General features: G+C 44.9%; 1 protein-coding gene across 2 annotated transcripts in view; it reads left to right on the plus strand.

Moving 5' to 3' along the window:
* YAF2 (YY1 associated factor 2) overlaps positions 1-21,972 on the plus strand; it is a 199,991-nt gene that overhangs the window by 73,942 nt on the left and 104,077 nt on the right. The window contains exon 3 of one of the 2 annotated variants that reach the window (XM_085653071.1): positions 18,345-18,443. The exons of the other annotated variant lie outside the window; for it this stretch is intronic. Within the exon in view, the coding sequence (XP_085509197.1) occupies positions 18,345-18,443 (99 nt within the window). The remainder of the gene's footprint in view (positions 1-18,344; positions 18,444-21,972) is intronic. 2 annotated transcript variants of the gene reach the window in all.

Consider the following 21,972-nt stretch of genomic DNA (forward strand, 5'->3'; position numbering starts at 1 on the left):
AAAGCACATGATCGTTCACATCTTGAGGAGACCACCAGTCACCCCCTTTGCAGTCGTCGTCCCTGCTGTCCCCGTGACACTTTTTCTGTAACTTCTGGGGTTTAGTTGAAGACTGACTGACTGGGTTGTATTGCCTCTGTCGAACAAAGCAGCCAGGACTGAATAAAAAATGTAGCCTTTACACTAGGTTCATAGAGGTTGTGTCTACTGCTGTAGGATGTTATCTCTTTTCTAAATTTAAATATTCTTGTACACCTTTTGAAGTGTAGTGCGCCAGACCAGCACTTTTAATTCCAAAGCCCTTCCATTTATCACTCATACATGTAATTCATCTACGTTCCATGCATTGTCAAGTACACAGAAGAAATTACTTTGCTGCTAACCCCCTACTATATTCATGCTTATTTAATATATTGAATTTATTACTGTGCATTGTGCTCAGTGTATTCATCTACTTGACCTGTTTTAGGTTTCTATTAATGCTTCTCAAGTAATTGCTGTACAATGAGAGATGCACTCCCCATCACCCCCAGCAGCAAAGTTCTTTTAAAAAACGTAATTGCTCTGTTTCTTAATAAGGAAATTTAGTTTTAGCATTTTATAGCATGCAAACATTACAAAGCTCACCGATTCGAGACCCGTAACAGCAACCCAAAACATTCCTGCAGCATAGTATCCTCTTGACTCTCAAGTCGTGCCCAAAACGATTAAGTTTGCTCCATCCTGGGTTTGGCGGGGGTGCATATATGTGTGGTAATCTAGAAGGCGCATCATGGGGCAGATCTTAGAGGAAAGAGGCCAGCAGTAACCTTCTATTAGCTCTCTGCCATACCTTTCACGGTCCTCCCGCAAGCCCTAACAGCACTCATTCAGGAAATGTTATTGTCTTGAATGGGATGTGTGTGAAATTATCCAAACACATCTTTCAATTTTGAGTCCTGTGCCTTTGTTTTTGCTCGTGATCCTTGGCATGCACTTTTTTGGAAGGCTGCCGCAAATAGTACATTGCTGCTTTAAATAATGAGAAGTATTGTTCTTAAGCCAACCAGATAGCATCATGTTGTTGCTTGCTCTTTTTTGGACTCAACCATTCACGAAACATCTGAGTTCCCTTGGGTGTAGTGGACCAGTGCTGCATGACTTTAATGCTACACATGGTCTGGGGGCAGCTTTTGCAAGCGTTTAGGATGACAAAACACTTCAAAAGTGCACATCAGTTATCGGCAGCCAGGGGAAGCGGCTGCTAGCCCTAGTTTGCCTTTTTAGTGTTGTCCTTAGTCTTGGGGGGGGGGGGGGTTAAAGGGGGGGGGGGTGAACAATTAAGGCAGGGACAAGAACAAAGAGGGATTCCGTGATCGGTTTTAATTTCTGTAGTTTCTACTCCTTGCCCTAAACCCAAGCCCCTTTGCTGCAATTAAGATTGTTTAGGAGCTTAGGGTGGGACATCTGTAACTAATGACCAGCTGACAGCTCTTTGCTAGCCCGGGTAGCCCCGGTATGTTAGTAAAGTGATGTCCATTACAGGACCCCTGCAAGGGTAATTTCCTAATGATTGCTGTGTTTAGTACTTTTCTGAATAGACTCCTTGAGATAACTGATGCAAATAGTAATCCCTATTGTTGTTGTATGCTGCACCCACCGTTCAGAATCAGGTTGTAGTTATTGTCCTTGTTTCCTCAATTTGGTCTTGCATGTCTCCTTGGCCATATTTGGTCAGTGGTGTAAAGACGGCTGCTCCCACTTGTGACTTGGCTTTGATGTATATTAGAGTGTACATATAAATACGTTCAGTAACTTGAACTCACTTTCTCCCCATTTTTTAGGTCTCGACTAGCGACGCAGCGCATGCGTTGCTCGCCTTGGCTAGACCTATAGTCGTCGGTTTGGTGCGCGAAGGGGGACAGGACATGTGCGCGCCCGGACAGGAGATGTGCACTCCGTACGCGTGCACATCTCCTGTCCCCGCGTGAACACAGTGCGCGCAGGGCACGCTTTCACTTTCCCTCCCCCGTCCTCCTAGTTACTTTCAGTGATGCGCTGAAGCCACGCCCCGCGCAGCCCCACTCGGAGGAAAACAACCCGCTCACGAGCCTGGCACTTCAGCTGACAGAATAAATGGTCCACACGTTCTGTGGACGGGTAGAAACCACTGCGCGTGCCCAGCTACAGACAGAGGAGAGAGGCTCCATACAGAACTTAAAGGGACAGTGACTCCTTGGATATTGATGATCAAAGTTGCTTGTTTTAAATGTTTTGTCAGTGTTTATGGTTAGAGCCCTGTTGACATCTTTTCCCCTCCATATTGGTTCAGTCACCTGGTGCACAGGTGGCGCTGAGTGTAAGTGCTAATGGGGTGCTGCTCTCTGTAACACCGCCCCTGGTGCATTCTGGGGTGATCTTAAGACCAAATATGTCTCTGATTCTTAATTTTGGTGAGAAAGACGAGGTAGCTAGCACACCAACATTCTGGCGAGTGTGTTGAACACAATATTCATTTTGGATTTGCTTTACTGGGCAGGATGCCATGCTCTGAAACTGTTATCGTATTTCACTTTAGACTATTTATTCTTTGCAAACGTAGAAGAAAGGGTAGCAGTAAACATAAGATGTCATTCCACGCAGAGGTAATCACTCCAGAGTTGCAATTTATAAAATGGTACACAGGACCTACGGGAATACAAATTATTTTTAAAAAGCCTAACCATGAAACGACTCCCTGTTGCGTCCGGTGAAAGAGTAGTGCAGCCCCATTCTATCCATCACTGATCACTAGAGCATTTCACTCCATACTGTAGATCCAACTGAGGGACTCACTCAGTCAGTTTCAATTTTAAAATCTTCATTCGACCTGTGCAGGTCATAAGAGAAACAACCGAAAGAAATGCAGCAAACAAATAGATAAAAACAACAAGATACAAGTCTAACTCTGGAATACAAGCTCTATGTAAACTCCATCAATCCCTCGCCCTGCAGTTTGTATTCTACCGACAGCCGAAGACCACTAGCAGCTCGTGGTGAGCAGGAAGCACTGCCTCACTCACCCCAGCATAACCCACTTATGTATCGGTGGAAGATTATACCACAAGAAGAAACTATTCAAAATCCATTGTCCAGAATCCCAGAACCGGAAACAAACTCATCATAAACATGTGCTGCAATCTGCAAGAAGGATATGATATTTTTTCTTGGAGGTCTTGGCAATGAACAGGACGTTTATTATGAATTTGTTACTTGGAAAGACCTCCTCATCTGAAAATTTTAATTAATTGTTTTACTAATTCGTGTAGCGCTTCCGACACCAACCGTTTGCTTCATAGTCTTCAAATCGTAGGATTGTGGCTTGAATTTGCTGCAGTCGTGGGACATGGTAGTGGAACATTTGTTGACATTCTTGGGTTGGCAGCTGATTTTACGCCTAAACTTTATTTTTTTATTATTTCTACCAGGGAAGAAAAATACTATACTGCAACAACCGTTTCTTGCTTTAGGTTTTGGTTAAAACAGCTTACTTTCCCAGTGGCGGCTGCCAGTAATGAAGGGTGGTAGCGTGGGTGGGAGGAGCAGGGGGGGAGATCAAGTGCGGGGGAAGGGGGAATTAATAATAATTTTGAAAACTGGCCGCCGCCGGCATCGCGTTGCTCCTGCTGGCCAGTTCCTGGGTCCTAGCAGCCCCTGGACAGCCAATCCCTGTGCTGCAGAGCAGCGCAGGGATTGGTCTGAGCGGGAGGAAAAGACTCCCGGCTCAACCCAAGAGTCTATGGGGGTTTCTCCAGCCCGACTGCTGAATGCAGTCGGGCTGGAGAAACCAAAGTGCACATGAGTGTTTGGGTCAGCCTGAGATGGCCAGCCAAACACACATGAGCACTTAGGGACTAGGGAGTGCGCAAGCACTTCCCCTCCCATGCCCCGCCCCTCCATGCACAAGCTGGCAAACGAAAAAAAAAGTGATGCTAGAGTATCGTTTTATTTTTCTTTTGCTGGCTCTGCGCCAGGCAAGGGGGCGACACTCCTCCGCCATTACGGAGGAGCTGCCACTGTACTTTCCTTTGGTAAGGATTAATTTCTGGCTCACTTAGTGAATGGCAAGGGATATCAATAACTTGGTTGCCATCAAATCTCAGGTGCCCCTAATCAGTGACTACTCGGAAGCTTAACCTCTTCAATGCCCATGACGAGATAGTCTCGTCATGGAGCACGGTTGCGCTGTGCCCATGACGAGCCTTATCTCGTCATGGACCCCGCCCGCTAATGAAAGGCCCGGCACAGGAGGGGGAAAGGGCGGGGCACTCAAGGGGTTAACGATGATGCCAAACTCCTACCTCTATGAAAGCTCCCATAATACTATCCTTAACGAGTGGTGCAACAAATTAAGGTCGTTCCAATAGATGGGCTTTGGGTGAAAACTCCCCGTAATAAGGCTTGCATGTTTTTATCACTGGCCTAATTAAGATAGGGTTGTCCAAAGTGTTTGCAGTATGTCACCTTAGACGTCCTCTAGGTCGAGGTTCCCTCGTAACTGTAGCTCGTCTTATTCTGCACCTCTGCTAAAACACGCATTTGCAGTGCAATAGGTCTCGCATTTGCAAGAGTTTGAGCTATTGGCATTGTAAATGACAATGCCTTTTATTTATGCATTTGAAAACCTGCAAGCTGTGCGTAAACAAGCATTTTGTACTTGTAGTCCTTGATTATGAGAAGCAACACTGGCAGTCTATTTTACTGACAGCCTTGCTTCTCTTAAGCAAGGACTATACGTACAAAGTGCGTGTTTATGCACCGGTTGCAGGTTTACAAAACAAATTAATAAAAGACATTGTCATTTACAATGCCAATAGCTTCAACTCTCGTAAATGCGAAACCTATTGCATTGCAAATGCTTGTTTCCATTGTATTTAAACACTGGTCTACTTCTCTCCTGCATCTCTTTTGTCATTTTATCTTTATTGTGGAGATAAAAATACAATTTCCTGCTTTCCAATACTACGAATGAGATTTCTTTATGAATATAGTGTATTTCTTGCCTCTTAGAAATTTTGTTTGCCTCCTTCATTAAATAACTTATGGAAAATAGATTGGTTTATACTTCACGCAAGGATACCACATTCAAAGTACAGCGGCATATTCATACTGCAGCTGATATCACCCATTTTCACTTTCATGGAGCTTGCTTGTTCAGTAGAAATTGCCAGCTCTTGATTTATAATGAAACTGGAAAATGTACTATGACATTAACTGATATTCTATTTGGCAATCACAGCAATGCAATTCGTTTGCCCAATTACTTCCATGCAGGCATAGAGGGGGCCGGCTGACTGATTTGAATTGCATGGGCCATTGGCTTGTTGTCTGGATTAAATGCAAAGCCAGCTTTAGTTGTCCTTAGCTTGGCCACTAATGACAAAGGGCTAATTAGGATAACACGTCAGGGGGCATCGTTTCTTTGATGGAGTCATGGCGGTCTTTTTTCTGCCAAATGCGAAGCCTTGCATGCTTTTTTTCCTGTCTGCCTTAGAGGCAAAATTTCATCTGTAACATTATTATAGAAGTGGTTTGTTAAAAGCGGAGGTTGCTTGACTGCATCTCTTGATCCGATGCTGTAGTGTATGTTTGAGCACTCTTTCAAAACCTGACTTACATGTATGGAAGGGAAATGGTAGATAGTAGGTAGCCCTCGATGAAGGGTGCTTTCGAAACATGGCATTTAAGATTTCTATAATATCATGGGTGTAGCTATAGGCCCCCCCTCCCAGGTTTCTGGGATAAACACCTTTTCACTGACGTGTAGTTTTGTATTGCATGGTCGCATAACGGACTGCCTAATGAATATCAATTATGCAGGTATCTATTTGCGACTTCTGCAATTGCTACAAACACAAGGTTGGTGCAACCTTCCCCTTTGTGAATCAGTTATCACCTCCTTTTAGGTGTCTGTACCTGATCAGTGGTTTGCGACCTCAATTGCAAACCATTACTACATAGCATTACTACTTGCAGTCAATAGGGGTGGCCCATCTCATGCCACCTCCTAAGTGCCATTCGCAATGAATCACATTTTGCATCTTGGAAAAGCTTTTCTGACTCACAAAATGGGGTTAATAAATTCGAAAAACCATTTTGTGAATCTCTGGGATTGTGATTGGAGAATTGTTTTGAACAACTCCTCCGGTCCCCCATTGGAAGTAATACGTTCTGAGAATACTGCAACTGTAAAATATTGCCCATCACCACTTGCCTCTCTAATCTTATTTGCTTATCTGTTAAAACCTTTTACATGCAGTCAGTCTTTGCACGCAGAATGTTCTGTTGGAACAGTACAATTAGGGGGTAATAAATGGCTGCACATGAATGCGGGAGTGTTGTGTAATGTTCTTGCATCTTATAATTCCTGCAGGAAAAATAATGAAGAGTGTTGATTAGCTTGGAGAGAAATTTGGTTCTGGGGCTGATCATTGGGCTGCTTCCTATTTAATATGCATTGGCGGTTTTTGTAGGCGTCTTTAGAACAATGGACATGAGGTTAAAATTCTGGAGGGGGGGGGGGTTGTAGTAGCCATTTCTCCAGACGCATATCAGCAGTGTGTGAAATGGCAAAACAGACTACCAGAGAAATAAATTCAGCCTCCATATTGAGTTTATTCTCATACAGTTGTAAAAAAGCAGGGCTTCGGTATCCGTAATGTTTTTATTGGGTTTGTTATTGTGCCTACTTTTAGCTGCTAAAGATTGCAAAGGGGAGTAGACCTCACTTGGCCTGGAGACTTTGGAGTTCAGCCCTGCATGTATCCTGAAGCAGTTGTACTAACCAACCGAGCCTTCTACTGATTTCTGGATGTCATCTGGCGGGCACCAAAGATAAATTGGGGCCAGTACAGGAGGGTAAACTATTACATTTGAGTGGAAGTCGGAAAGCTGGTGCAGACTAAAGAGTATGACCTTTGGTAGATTGAACCCCGTGACACAGTATGTGTGTGGTGTATTAGAAGCTAGGAGTACACTTAGAGTCTGGCAGGCAGTAGAAGTTTATGTTTTCCGCTGGAATAACCTGTGTCCTGCATTGTGCCAGGGAAAGGGAAGAAAAAGAGGAAGCCGTGCTTGAATGTAAATTATGCGATGTTTTAAATCGTTTAAAATTGCATGTTTGCAAGCATCTTGGCAGAGTGCTATTGTGATTGTGGGAAAACAGTAGAACTTGGTTGTGGTCCTAAACGTCTAGATTGTACTGGTGAATCGGGTCCCTTTACTGTGACCTCCCTTAATTAGCAGACTGGGTATCTTTCTTAAAGATCGTACAATCAAGCTTGTTATATGAATTCAAAGAGGATGCGCTTGAATGCCTGTGGCTTTTAGCCCTACACGAATGATGATGGTAACGACAGAGTAATAGTTTTTTTTTTTTTAAATTTATTTTTCAAATTTTCTTATACATCTCTTATACACAAATGTGTCAAAGTGGTACATTGATCAAAAGAAATACACATAACCTTCGTCACTTACATGCATTGTCATACAATGTGGCTCATTCGCATAGGTAGTTGAAACGGTTACAGTAGCAAGTTTAAATCAGGTCAGACCCAACCGTCCTCCCTCCACAAGCCGCAAGGGCCACCCATACCTAGACATGGTTAAAAAAAAAAAGGGGGGGGGGGTAAAAAGCAGCCTATAAGTTAGGGGACACCCTAACAATTCACAACGAGGAAAAAATGTTGAAATATAACAAACATTTAGATATCCGTACATTCACCCCACTCCCTGTGGTACTATCCTATTTTCAATCTGGGAAGCAGATTTTAGATGCTCACGTTCAATGTATGCTTTGTAAGTGCCCCATATGTCCTTGGGGCGCGACGAACTCAGCATTAAATAAAAATCACAATTAGTATTACAATAGGCCAAACTACGTAGCCATCGATGAAGAGTAGGTACAGTGCGTTGGCCCCATAGCAACACTATTTCCCGTTTACCCAATAATAACCCTAGTGCTGCAAAACTTCTGACCTTTTTGGGGAAATTAATTGTGTAGCCCATGAGTGCAATTTCCGGAGTGGGAATAAGTGCTAGCCCTATCATATCTCCTAATGTATTATGAATTTGCTCCCAGTATGTTTGTATTTGGGGGCATATCCATGTAAGTTGGACAAAGTCCGCGTGTGGTGCGGAACATTTCCAACAGTGATGGGGTCTGGTGGGATCAATTGAATGCGCCATGGCAGGCGTGTGATGCAGGCAGCGGAGAAATTTAAAGTGGATAAGTTTGTGGTTGCTATTTAGGGACACTGCTCTCGTTACCTTGCAGCACTTTTTCCATTGAGTGTCTGTAATAGGGCGGCCTAGATCCTGTTCCCATGCAATGCGTATTTTAACATCGATCACTGGTCACAGACTGGAGCATGTCCTATACATTTTGGAAATTAAGTGCGTTCCCGTATCACTCTCCATAATCAATGTCAACGGGGCCATGGAGTCAGGTGCAATCGGATAAATAGGTAGCGCTGTTCTCACGGAGAAAACGTGATCGTCGGGGATAGATTCCCTACTTTTGTAATGTTAAACTTGGTTAACATGCGCTGTACCAGTGCTTCGTCTGTGATAGGGAGCCAGAGAGGATTAGGAAGCGGCAGAGCAGGCGAATACTTTATGGTAAGCCCTAGGAGCCTCTGCAATTTGTCCCACGCCCAGCTAGTAGTAGAAACGGTTTATATGTCACGTGGGTCTCTGGTTATGCCTTTTGGTAACAGAGTGCAGTTTCCGGGTAGTACAAAGTCTACCTCCGGTCTCAGGTCTCAGGAATGGAATGCGGGCATCTGGATGATACAACGCATAGGCATAGCTGCACTGGGCCACCATATAATATAGGTAAGGATCAGGAACTCCGTAACCCCCTCTGTCACTCTGAAGAGTAAGTACCTGCCAACGGACACAAGGCCTCCTTCCTCCCCAAACCAACCTTATTAGATGTGTGCACAGTTGTATAAAGAAAACCTTAGTAAGAGGAATAGGAATGTTATTAAAGAAGTAAAACATTTTGGGAAGAACTAGCATTTTAATTATGGCGACCCTGCCTGCCATTGATAGCAGAAAGCGCAGCCAGCGTTCCACCTGTGCCTCCAAGCTGTGTACTGCCTGTCCATAATTTAAGCTGATAATACTAGCTGTGTCTAAGTGTACGTGGATGCCAAGGTATTTGACAGTCGTGGCACCACTGCAAAGGAAACCCGCAGTCCCAGGGTGAGGTGCTCTCTGTTAGCGGGAAAATACCAGATTTGTGCCAGTTGATGCCTAGTCCTGAGAAGCGTCCAAACCGTAGAATTTCTCTTATAATTGGTTCTAGATTGTCTTGTGGGTGACGAACGTACAAAATGGTGTCATCTGTATACAGGGAGACCAACAGAGGTCCTGTTTTAAATTCTAGACCTCGTTGTAAATGTCTTTCTTGAAAATGCCTGATCAGTCGGTCTATAGTTAATATAATTAAAAGGGGAGAGAGGACCGCCCTGTCTTGTGCCGCGCGATAAAGAAAAGGGGGGCGATATCGAACCATTTATACGGAGTCTAGCCGTTGGGTTGGTATACAGCAGAGCGGTAGTAGCCACAAATCCCAGTGGCATCCCCATACGACGCATCACTGAAAAAATAAAGGGCCACTCTAAAGAGTCAAAGGCCTTTTCGGCGTCCAATAGGACAGCCGCAGCCGGGACTTTTTGGATCAGTTCTGTGAATGACCGTGAAGAGGGTCTGAAGATTGAGAGACGTGGAACAGTGAGGGACAAAGCCAGACTGTGCCGGGGATGTAATGAATTCCATTAGTTGAGAGAGCCTACTGGCCAGGATTTTAGCCAATATTTTGTTATCTAAGTTCAATACTGAGAGGGGTCTATAGGAGCTGCAGAGTGAGGGGTCCTTGCCAGGCTTGGGAAGAAGAATAATGACGGCCTCCCGAAGCGTGGGAGGAAGTACCTGTCTCTCCAGAGCCTCTGCATACACTTCGATCAACTGGGGTGGCAGGATATCTTTGTATGCTTTATAAAAGTCACCTGTAAATCCGTCCAACCCAGGGGCAGAGGAGCCGCGGAATGCTTCTATCGCCCCCATCACATCTGCCTCTGATATGGGCTCGGCCAAGAATTCTAGCATACCTTTTTCAAGATACACCAATGCAATTTCAGATGAGTAATTTTCCTGATCCTCAAGGTCTTGTCCAATCTTGGAACTGTACAACGTCTTAAAATAAGCAACAAAAGTGTTGTGGATTTGCGATGTGGAGGTCACCGGCTGATCTGGGGGGGGGAGCAAATCTCTGTTATATATGCCTTACAATAGGGGGGCGAAGCATTTGTGCCAGTACCCTACTAGGCCTTTCGCCCTCGCCATACCTCCTAGCTGACTGATATTTCCCCAAATACAACAACTCCCTGTCTGCGGCTTCACGGAAGTCCACTAATAGTGCTAATCGCTGAGTCTCGGCATCTACCGTGGCATTGAGGAGTAATTCAGAATCCAATGCAGAGATATCCAGTGCAATTCTGGCCAGCGTGTTGTGCAAATCTTTTAGGACGCCAGCACTTTTAACTAGGCACATACCTCTGATATATGCTTTAAAGCCTTCCCATAGGACTGCACAAGTATCTACAGATCCCGTATTTATAGTAAAATAATCCTCAATGGCCTCGAAGACCTCCGCATTGAAGACCTCATCCTGCAGCGCCCTACCCGGAAACTGCCACCGCCGTTCAAAACCCTCCGAGTGTGGAACCGACAAGTGAAGAATTACCGGGAAATGGTCCGAATATGTCCGTGGTAAGGTCTCAAGGTTTCTAAACCAGCCGGCTATTCCCAGAGAGACAACACAATAATCTATTCTAGTCCAGGTATTATGGTAGTCAGAATAATAAGTGTAGGATGTATCTGTAGGATTGCGCTTCCGCCAAATGTCTATCAATGAAAGCTGTGTACAAATCTCTTGCAGCGCGCGTCTGGATCGTGGGTTGGAGTCTGGGGACGTGGAGGTACTGTCTAATCCGGGATCCAATAATAAATTGAAGTCCCCACCCATGACAATCAAATTAGGTTCAAGCTTAATCAACTGTGTATGTAGCGAGTAAAACAAAATCTGGAGTATCCACGTTCGGGCCATATAAGCCCACTAAAGCAATGAAATGTCCCATGAGCATGCCTGTGACAATAAGGAACCGGTCCTCACCATCCGCCACCACTTTACGTGGGCTACTAAAGGGGAGCCTTTTGTGAATGAGAAGAGCAACGCCCCTAGCGTAACAGCTATAGTTAGCAAAATATCTATGCGCTCCCCAACTAGAAGCCATGCGTGTATGTGTGGTTTTAGGTAAATGTGTTTCCTGCAAACAGGCAATGTCGACTTTGTTGCACTAAATAGTTGAGTACCTGGCGACGTTTGCGGGTGTTGTTGAGACCCCGGACATTCCAGGACATAAGGGCTAGAGCAGAGGGACCAATACTATTACCTAGCTGAGCCATAATGAGTATTTACAAAAAAAACATGTGTCGAATGTCATACTGAAAAAAGGAACATGTGTAAGCGACTGTTTCGTACCAACAGTGAAAATACATAACCATCTCAAAGTTCCCCCCCCAGCCTCACCCGATCCCAAGTAAGGCAATACCATGACCCAATGTTGAACAGGAAGTGCCAACTTACTATACAGCTGGATAACCAATCATGAGAAACCCACTTCCACACACAGTGAAATAAAAACCAAAAGAAAGTATACACCATGAGGGATGGCAACACCCTGTCGGCCGCAACTAATTTACAACATCAAATATGAATAATAAGCATTACCCAATGTCACCGCATAGTTCAATGTAAGAGTTGGGAAGCCATGTCAGCCAGTACCGGAGTTCGAAAAGAGTTCCATGCTGGTGTCTGATCCACTGTGTGGAGGGGCAGGGCTTCCATCCCCCTTCCTGGGTCCGCTGTTATTCTTCTTGTAGGTGTGGCAGAACTCCTGTGCCTCCGTCGGATTGTCAAATATATGAGAGCGACCTCCCGCATCTACTTTAAATCTGGCAGGATAGAGCATTCCATATTTCAGTCCCAAGTTTCTGAGGGTAGCTTTCACCCCGTTGAACTTGCGGCTGCATCCTGCACCATAACAGTGAAGTATGGAAAGAAAGAGTTTGGAGCCTTGCCAAATGTCACCGTGTTCTCGGGCCAGACGCAAAACTGAATCTCGGTCTCTGAAATTCATGACCCTCGCAATTATGGGCCTCGGTGGCAAGGCAGGATTGGGTCTAGGCCCAAGGGATCTGTGCGCACGGTCAATTACAAAACCTGGGGTGAAGGCCTCCCTTCCAAACAAATCAGATAGCAATTGTTCCACAAAAATATCCATTCTTCCCGCTGTAGCAGTCTCCGGTACGCCCAAAATACGAATGTTGTTGCACCGACTTCGCGCCTCCAAATCCTCGTTCTTAATTGTGACCTTCAGAATTCGCTCCATCCAGTCCAGGCATTTCAGAGACTGCGCCGAGCTATCCTCAGTGTCTGATACGCGGGCCTCCACTACATCTAGGTGTCGGTCATGTGCCTGGACTTAAGCACTCATGTCGGCCAGGCTTTTGTCTAATGCGTCAAATCTTCCATCAAGAGCCCTGAAACCTGCTCTCTTCTCTAGAAGTATCGACGTGGATAAGGAGGAAGTCCCATCTGTTTAGTCCGTGCCCTGGGCGCCACTCGCCATAGTTGAGGATTCTTCAGAGGTGTTGTCCGCTACTTTTTGAAAGGGTAGGGTCCTTTGCTTAGGATCTTTGCGATCCATGCCGCGGCGCAGGAGTGCAACGCAGAGACAGAGTGACGAGTCACCGAGCGTAGTCAACCGGGTCAGGAGCAACCAGTCCCCGATATAAAGGAGTGCAGTCGTGGATGAGGGGGAGACCTATTACCCTGCAGCCGGTCACCCCCAGATCAGGACGTGGGAGTGAATGGTGTGGGACGTGCGCGATTCTTGTCTCAGAGCAGGCCCTTCAAATGCAATCTGACACCGGAGAAAAGAGACAACAGCCCGACAGCTGCACCTCGAGATCCCACAGTGGTGATGGCACTCAGCTAGTGCTGCGTACGGGCCACTGTTTTATCAATACCACCGGGAGCTCTCGACAATCCGCAGATACAATGGCATTCTTCGTACACAGCGGACTTGACCCCCAATCAGCAGCAGGCGCCCGAAGAGTATCACCATGAAAGTGAAGGGGCATGAACAGGTCCATATACGTCACACCATGGAGTGTATTCCAGCCAGGGCAGCTGCGTATTGCACATCTCCAGAGGAACTCTACTGCAGGGAAGGTAGTGGAAGGGAGTCCCAAGGTGTAGACTGCACTCCCCCCCCCCCCCCCCTGTAGCGACGATGGTGAAGGCCCAGACAAGGCAGCAGGGACCTGCTACCCAAGCCAGTCGTGCTGTAGTGGCAGTAGCTCAAGTCCCGCAGAAGGCCCCTCAAGATGGCAGAGAGAGGGGGCAGTTGCGCAGTCAGCCAAGGCAAGCCAAGGATGCGGGAAGGCGGGCCGCCTCCCCCCCCCCCCCCTCAGCCTCCCACCCCCCCACCCCCAGCTCAGCGTGCTCTCGCACCCTCCCTCCGCAGCGCCGTAGGCAGACAGATGGGCCCTGTCTCCGATACGGTCTCACAGCAGAGCTCATCTCACACTACGACGGGCAGGCGCAGCCGGGCCGGGTCAGCCCCAGCAACTATGTTGGGCCGCAGGGGGGGTGGGAGTGTAAAGCAGCCTGCCAGCACCCTGCCTGACCGCTACGGCCTCCGGCCCCCTCTCACCTTGAGTCCCGGAGGATCTGCAGTTGGTCGGTGTTGACGCCCAGGCAAACGCCTCACAGCTCGCCGCAGCCCTCGGACATCTCCTCTGAATATCAAGAACGCCGGCTCCGTATTTTCTCAAAGTTGGAGCGATCGGTGCAGGGTCTCCTATGTACTAGTGCGGCACGAACAGGTCTGGACAGCTGGGCATTTCGGGGGTAATGCCGGAGTCGTTGCGTTGGCCGGCAGAGCTTCAGCAGCAAGTGGCCATATCGGACGCTTGCGTGGCCACGCCCCACGACAGAGTAATAGTTGGCAGATATGTTCATAGTATGCGGTATGGCATGGGCTGATGAGATTTGGGCCCACGTATGTTACTTCACTACTTTACTTTTATTTTCCATTTACACGCTGAGAGCCTCACAGTTGCCCTCTGCAGCTAATTCGATGTTCCACAGTCATAGTCCGGTTTGTAGTCGTGCCTCTGAGACCATTTATAATCTTAATACCTGTTTTTGTTAATGGGTAAAATAATAGTAAAAAACGTATCGTAGATCTGGATATACTTGACTGATTTGGGAAAAACTCAGGTGATGAAGAAAGATGAGCTTGGTTCCTACATCTTTGAGCAGATGGAGAGCGTTGTTTGGAGTGTGATGGGAGCTTTGGAACCATTTATTTGCTAGCATTGCCGGACGAGCATGCTGTGAGGAAAACCACCCTTGTACTTATTTTTGGTCTAAAACATTTCATTGCACTTTTCAAACATTTTAACTTTGACGTTGTAAGAACCTTTCATTGTTTAGTAGGCTCTCACCATGTGCTACTCATTTAATTAATCAAAGACTCACAATGCGAAGTCTTTCCTATACTCAGCCATTGGTTTCTTTGGTTGTCTTCTCAAGTTGCATTTCTTCCTCTTTCAAGTAGGTCACACGGCGCTCGTTGTGATGTATACATTTCAACATCTCTCTCCTGTTAATGTGAAGGTCGAGATCATATTAACTGTCATTACATCTTCCAATATTTCTGCAGGCAACCCCTTGCTTTGTAAACCTTTTTGGTGGCACTGCACCAATTCATACTCCCCTCCCGCTGTACACCCTTGTACTTCCGAAAAACCTTCACCAAGCTGTAGACAAGGTATGAATAAGAGAATGGAGTGGTCAAAAGAGAAGAACTGGAAGGTGATGCTTGTTAGCACTGGCTCATCTGCTGTTTTGAACACTAGAATTGAGGCTTGTGCCTGTCCACTGTTCTTTCAGGTGAAGAAACTGAGCCATGCTCCCCCTGCCTTCAGGAATCAGAGCGTGGAATAATCCATGTTGCCATTCCACTAGTACCCTCACTAAGGGGCTGAACTCCACTAAACGGTGGCGTTGAGAAGCATTGGCTGATTAAAACATTGTACATACTTGCCTGGAAAAATCAGTTGACTCATTACCATGTTCGCTTGTGCTGTAAAGTGGGGTTTATGCCGATCTGTAGCACTCAACAAAGCACCCGAGACAATAGTATTGTAATCTTGAATAATGTTACTCCGTTCCCTCTCGTTGTAGTAATTCACCAGTCTTGGAGCTGCTTTGATTTGCACTGTGATTTTAATTTCATAGTTCTCTGCCTAATAACTGTGAACTGTTAGGTTTTAGTGATTATCAGGCAGTGATGCTATATTTTTGGGGCCGCATGAACCCATCAGATGTTTTTTTTTTGTAAACTTTAATGTGTTGTGTGATGTGGTTGACCTCTTCTTGAACCTCTAAGACCTGAAAGGCTATCCATTAAACCAAATACCCATTTCCCTGTGGGAAGTAAAACCTCGAACCCCAAGTTTGAAAAATGCTTTAATTAAGAGAGCTGGCCGAACTAGAGCATGTTTTTTTTTTGCCTGTGTGCTCCTTTCATCTACAATAGGAGGAAGGGAAATGACTGTCAAGGATCTTGATTCTGTGAACTATCACCTAGATGTTTTTCATAAGGTCACACTGAGGCCAGAGCTGTCTGTTCCACAGTGGCATTCTTAACAAATCTAGACATGCCCTTTTGATAAAGCATCCATTATTGGGTGAATTTTCAGCTCAAGATTACCATTTGTGTAAGAACACACTGTTGCCTTGTTGTGAGTCTGTACTGTGTTGAGGGCACAGATATCTGCACACTCGATATTTATCTAAGACCCTTCCATTCACTCTTACTTTTATTCGTAATTTTCGCCCTCATTGAATAAAAGCACACTGGAACTCCTGGACAAATCCATGCAACTAAATGATACATTTTCATGAGAAACTGTTGTGAATATCTGTTAAATCTTGCTTGTGTAAAAACGTTGGCCTTGGTGTTATGAATCCTTCCACTAAAAGATGTTAGTGGAATGATTTACTCGGCTGCCTCCTTTAGAGCATGGTTGCAGGAAGTCAGGCAACTGAAAAATAAATTTGCTAGAAATAGCCAAATTGGGAGGTGCCCATGCCCTCCATTTTGCCTATTTTACCCGTGGCAAGATTTTCAATTGCCCTGATATCTTGGGGAACTCGGAGGCCAAACCATGCAGTTTTACAAGTAACTTGGTTCCTTCTTTATTTTGTTAGTGACCTTAATTTGACCATTCTTTCTTTCATTCTTTGACTCATTCTGTGTCCCTGCTCCCCCAGACACCGTCCTGTTTAACACTTCAGTGGTAATAAGGAGAGCTTTTCAGGGCATCTGCCTGCTGCTGAATTTTAATGATCTATCCAGGCAGTGTTTGCATTTTTAGTCTGTTTTCAGGCGATGCACGTTGGGACACCTTAGTGTATTTTTCTTTATTTACGGATTATAATTCCTATTGCCTCTTTCAGTCAGGACTGCTGAGTAAGTCTTATTATGAGCACTGTTGCATGAGATACTTTTCCTCCTTTGTGATGACCTTTTGCTTTCTTCCTTGGTGGTTTGGGCCAGTGGAGAAGAAGTTGCATAGTATGATGCCTGCAGTGTTCTGCTATAGCACACCTTGATTTTCTTTGCTAGCTGCTACATCAGCTGGTTGCCAGTGGGGTGGTGCCTCTACTTTTCCCAATGTGCATCAGATTGCCTGGTTTCCCCAACACCTGACGTCGCACTCACAGTACCCAAATTAAGACCTTAAGAGGATGATCTTGTGTTCTGCACAGCCAGGCTTCCCTCTGAGGATTTGTGGTAACTTATATGTTGCAGCATGTAATGAATATTGTGTATGGCGTTCGGCACTCTGAGCATTTCTTACCCAAGATGTGCAAAGGAGGGAGCCTCATTTACATTCAAACCGAAATAAACTAAGCACCAAAAGCAGTCCTAAAACAAGGATGGGTAAGGCAATGGGTCTGGATTACATTTTTATTATCAATTGATATATTTTTTAAAAAGCCTGCTGCAGGGAAAAAATGACACTGAAAAAAGTATGTTTTCTGAATGCAAGGCATGCATGATATATAGAATTTAATGTGCGATGATGATCCAGTGTGTTTTTCATATGTATTTTAATGCACTCACTCCACAGAATAGCATGAGATGAGCACTCCTCTTGGCGGAACCAACACCCACTCTGTGTTATTTTAAAGCATTAGTAGCAAATTAATACACAAAGCTGCACTGTTAAAGGAGACCTAAAAAATGACTATTTCTACAAGAAAACGAATGCTGCATCCCCTCGGCTTAGCTTAATTCAGCCAAATTCTGAACATGATTTAACTAAATTATACAGGACAGAAAGCCTCCGGCACCAAGATTGATTTCTGATGAGTTTGTGGAACGGTAAATCTCCAAGACACGCCTCCAACCCCCTTACCGCCAACCCCCCATGCCCCACGCTGCCGCATACTTCCAATATTATCAAGCAGCTGAAAGCATGACCCTATTTTTCACTGCTTCTAATGGATGGGAGTGCTTTATTCTATTAGTTTCCTTTCCATGGCAGTTTCTCACTTTAAAATTAAATAAGCTGTGTGATTTATAAATTAGATGTGCACTTTTGTCATTTTTAGTACAATCCCACTTACTCCCGTACAGGTAGTTACTCACGTACGGTCACAAGTCTTCTGTCCTAAACATGCACAAGGGCCCTTGTTAATTTAGTGAGGCAGAGGAGGAATATTTCCTTAAAGTATCCATGTCCTGGGCGCGCTAGCATTTGAGGAATGACATAGGCTTGCTGGCAGAGTAAGGAAGATTGAACCAAACAATGTTTTTATGGACCATTGAAACAGATGTTGCGGCTTAATCTCTTGTTCAGTTGCACTCAGATGTTGACTGTGGAGGTCTCCTTTCTTTGATCAATAAATTAAACGCTCAGGTGTCTTGTGGGAGCAGAAGGTGAGTGGGAGTGACGTTATTGATTGGAATCTGCAAAAAAACTATGAACAGTTTCTTTAAAAACTGCATGGCGTGGCCCTGCCAGTGCCAGCGAGAATGGGCAATTAGCCTCGCGTTGGAAAAAGTGAGCTTGACTGGAAGCTGCGAGGCATGGGCGCCTCCCAGTTTACTGTTGCTGTTTCTGCCAGAAAGTACTTTTTTAGTTGCCTGACTGCCTGTAACTTCCCCCTGAAGGAGGCAGCCTGGCCAGTGGATGGAGAACCAGGAAGAGACACGGAGGAACCAGCAGGGAGGGATCTTCATCTGCAAAGAAAAAAGAAAAAGAAAAACTAGGTACTTTTAATCTATTTTATAAATTCTCATATGTAATGATTTGCTGTTTATCTTACAGTGGAATAATGGAAGTTGTTTTAGGGATTTTTGTCCCACTAGAAACGCCCTCGGATGTTGTAAATGATTCATATACATAGGGAATGTTGTAATAGCTGTTACTTTCTCGTCATGCTTGTCTCAGTGAATTTTATTGGTGTTTTTATTCCTCGTGTATATTTTCTTTATGCCGCACTTTAGAGGATTGCATACAATTTTGTAGATGTGTACTGTTAAATGGCCACTTGCTTTTGCACGGATAATACCAGATTATTGGTGTAAAAAAACTCTGGGTCATCCTACTTCTAGAGATCTGGAAACAATTGCATTTTGTTTTGCTTTAATGGCAGCCTTGCACTGTACACACTTGTGAATTAATCACAAAGACTACATCCATAGAGCTTCATCATGATTGAGTACCACAGACAAATGCAATTACCAATCGTATGTATTTCATGGTAACTTCCGTTTTACAGTTATCTTAATTTGTTTGCTTTTTTACATTTCATATTTTGTTTCAAGAAATTGTACTTTTAAAACACACCTTGCATCGTACTCTTTGGTCATTAGGCTATGAAAAGTGTTATTTTCATAGTTTTAAATCTTTTTGAAGTTTGCAAATGCGGTGCATTTCCCCTAACCACCAATATCCCATCCACTAAGCTGAATGGGACCGGCCGCCAGACGTGCGGTCAGACGATGCTGATTAGGATGCGAACGCCACCCTGGCGGTCACATTCTGCATATTTGACATTGCGGCGGGTGCTGCTGTAAGCAGCACCCGCCACAATGCCAAATTAACATGTTGTGCATTCCCATGCACATCGTGGCAGGCACAGCGCGGTACCTGCCAGCTTATGCAGGGGGGGGTACTATGGGTACCCCCTGAGTGCACCCCCCAACCTCCCCGGGGGCCCGCAACGGGCCCCCAAAGCACATCACCACCAGCTTTTCCGTGGCGACATCGCCGCATGGAAAGGCTAGTTACCACACGCATCCTAATATGGATGACGGGCCTGATAGGCACTGCCACCATATTAGTGGCCAAGTCCGCCCAGTCGGCAATCGTGACGATTGCCGACCGGCGGAAAATAATATGGCGGGGGTAAATCAAGTTAGGATGGCGGGCGGATTGCCACCGCTGAGCCGACGGTGGCGATCTGCCCACCATCATAATGACCCCCTAAGTAGTCCATGTGTCATTTTCCGGCCCAAGCAAAACTGCTTTAGACCAATATTACCTATAGACTATGCCTGAACAGAGCAGAACTTTTAAATGACGCTCTTAAACAGGTAAGAGGGCGCTCTTCATTCTCTAAATTAAAATGTCTACAATTATTTTCCAAGCAATGCACAGTTCAAATATCCAGTCTTGCAAAAATATTAACTCATTGGTTGCACAGTCCAAAACCACCTATTCGAAATCAATCTGCAGCTGATTTACAGCTGGAATTTTGAATACAGCAACCAATTTACAGCACTGAATTATAGTTGCTTTTATAGGAACAATTCAGAATCCAGGCCATACAGTTGAAACCTCACCTGCTGTTGTCGAAGTACCAAAATTTAAGTTCATGTAGATCTTTTGGTGATTTTCAGTATAGCTTTCCTGATAATCCTTGTCCGCCACTGTTGCATGCCGGTATTGAGCACAGCATGTACCGGGCTCTTTCCAAAGACAGAAAAGCAGCAAATCAATCTGGGTAGACGTCCCCAATCAAATATCCTGTGGTAGAACCGACCTGCTCCACAACACCTTGTGCCCGGGGCATCCCATGCACTGTAGCATTGATTGCAAATATAGGTCCAGAACTCATTCAATTGCTGGAATGTGCCAGCAGGATGACTCTGTAAGTTAATTGCTTGTTCTTGCACTTTCATCTTTGCTCCTATGTCCAGCCAGAAACCGACAAACACGTAAGCACTATGTACAGCCTGTTTATCCTTGTGGGGGTTAGGAGATTGTAGTGAGCAGAAGAGTGGGAAATGGGGGAGGCCTACTATAAGCCAGTATTTTGAGCTACTTTGATTATACAACGAGTGTATCAGTTTAGAAAGGACTGCATGCTATACCAGGATTTCGTCTGAAGAGAATCTCATGCAGGCACTTTTTTGCAAATACAAGGCCTCCCTCTGCTCAAGCTAGAAGCTAGCCTTGTTGCCCATCTTAAAATAACCAGTGTTCTTGGAACTGGGTATGTGTTCTGGGTTTTTTCAGTGTACCCTGATCTGACTTGAGGTATTGGTATCGTTTCCTCCGATCCACTCTTGGTTGGTTGATCATAATTATAAATTGATTATTGACAATTATAGGGCATATCCTAACTGCAAAGCCCTCTGCCTCGGTGTGTCCCTCACATCGGAGGGATTGTCTTGCTTTCAAGACAGGAAGGATATTCCTTCACAAATATTAACCGATCACTCCCATTCGAGACACTTTGATTCCTTCTTGGACATTTGCACTACCAAAGTCTTCAATATGACCTCTGGTCACCCCAAAGAAGACAACACACTGGCTTTCAACGCTAGTGCAGAAGCTGAGAGGAGGGTGCAGCTTGGCTCACCCCTCACAGAATTTTTCAGAGAAGAGTTTGTTTATTCTTTAATTGACCAGGAATTACCTTTGCACTCTCCATTAAACATCAATATTCCTGACTTTGTGTCTACCAGCACTCACTATTATGTTCCATGTTTTATAAAGGATTATGTATTCTCTCATCAACAGAGGGTGTCTCGTGACTCGGAGTCATTCAATGTGCCCACCTTCTGCACATCTTGCAAGGGTACAGTAATCTGTCTTGTAAAATAAGCCTGGAGTTTCAGGTTAAGAAGCTGTGGAAGAACATAATTGCTGGATCACCCACTTTAATGGTCATTTATCCTTCCTCTGGCCAAATAACACTGGTCTTGGAGCAATCTGTAGGATTGGGGGAAGAGATGGGTGAGATTTTATATATGACTAAACTTCTTTCCCTCTAAGGAAAATTCTTGTCTTTAGGCAAGTTTTCAAGCCGGGCATTCTGATGATATACTGTGTGAATCTGCAGACACAAGACGTTATTTAATGTCCCATTCACATAAATAATTTTGACACTTAAGGTAAAGCCCTAGTGTAGCTAGGCTGGGTTTTAGAACCTCTTCAGCAAGTGAGTTTTGCCAATGTTATACCATTGGCAACTGTTTTACATTCACATTCAAATATTAAATATGTAGAGAAACAGTTGCTGAGTAAGAATAATGTACATATTATACACCTTATGTAATGGTTATAGTGGTAGATCATGTGAATTCGTAGCACTGTCGGGCTTGTGTGATTGATTTTGCATGGAAAAAAGCCTTCTATGGAGGTACCCTGGTCTTGGAAGCAGGTTCCTTGCCAATTAAAGCATGGATCAGTGAGTTCTACTCATTAAGGGAATGTCATTACTTGGTAACAACCTTCCACCAGACAAGGTTCATATTAGTAGTGCAGATTACTAGTTCTATTTTAGCC

This window comes from Triturus cristatus, chromosome 4_1 (assembly GCF_964204655.1).
Source record: "Triturus cristatus chromosome 4_1, aTriCri1.1, whole genome shotgun sequence".
In the NCBI taxonomy this organism is placed as follows: Eukaryota; Metazoa; Chordata; class Amphibia; order Caudata; family Salamandridae; genus Triturus; species Triturus cristatus.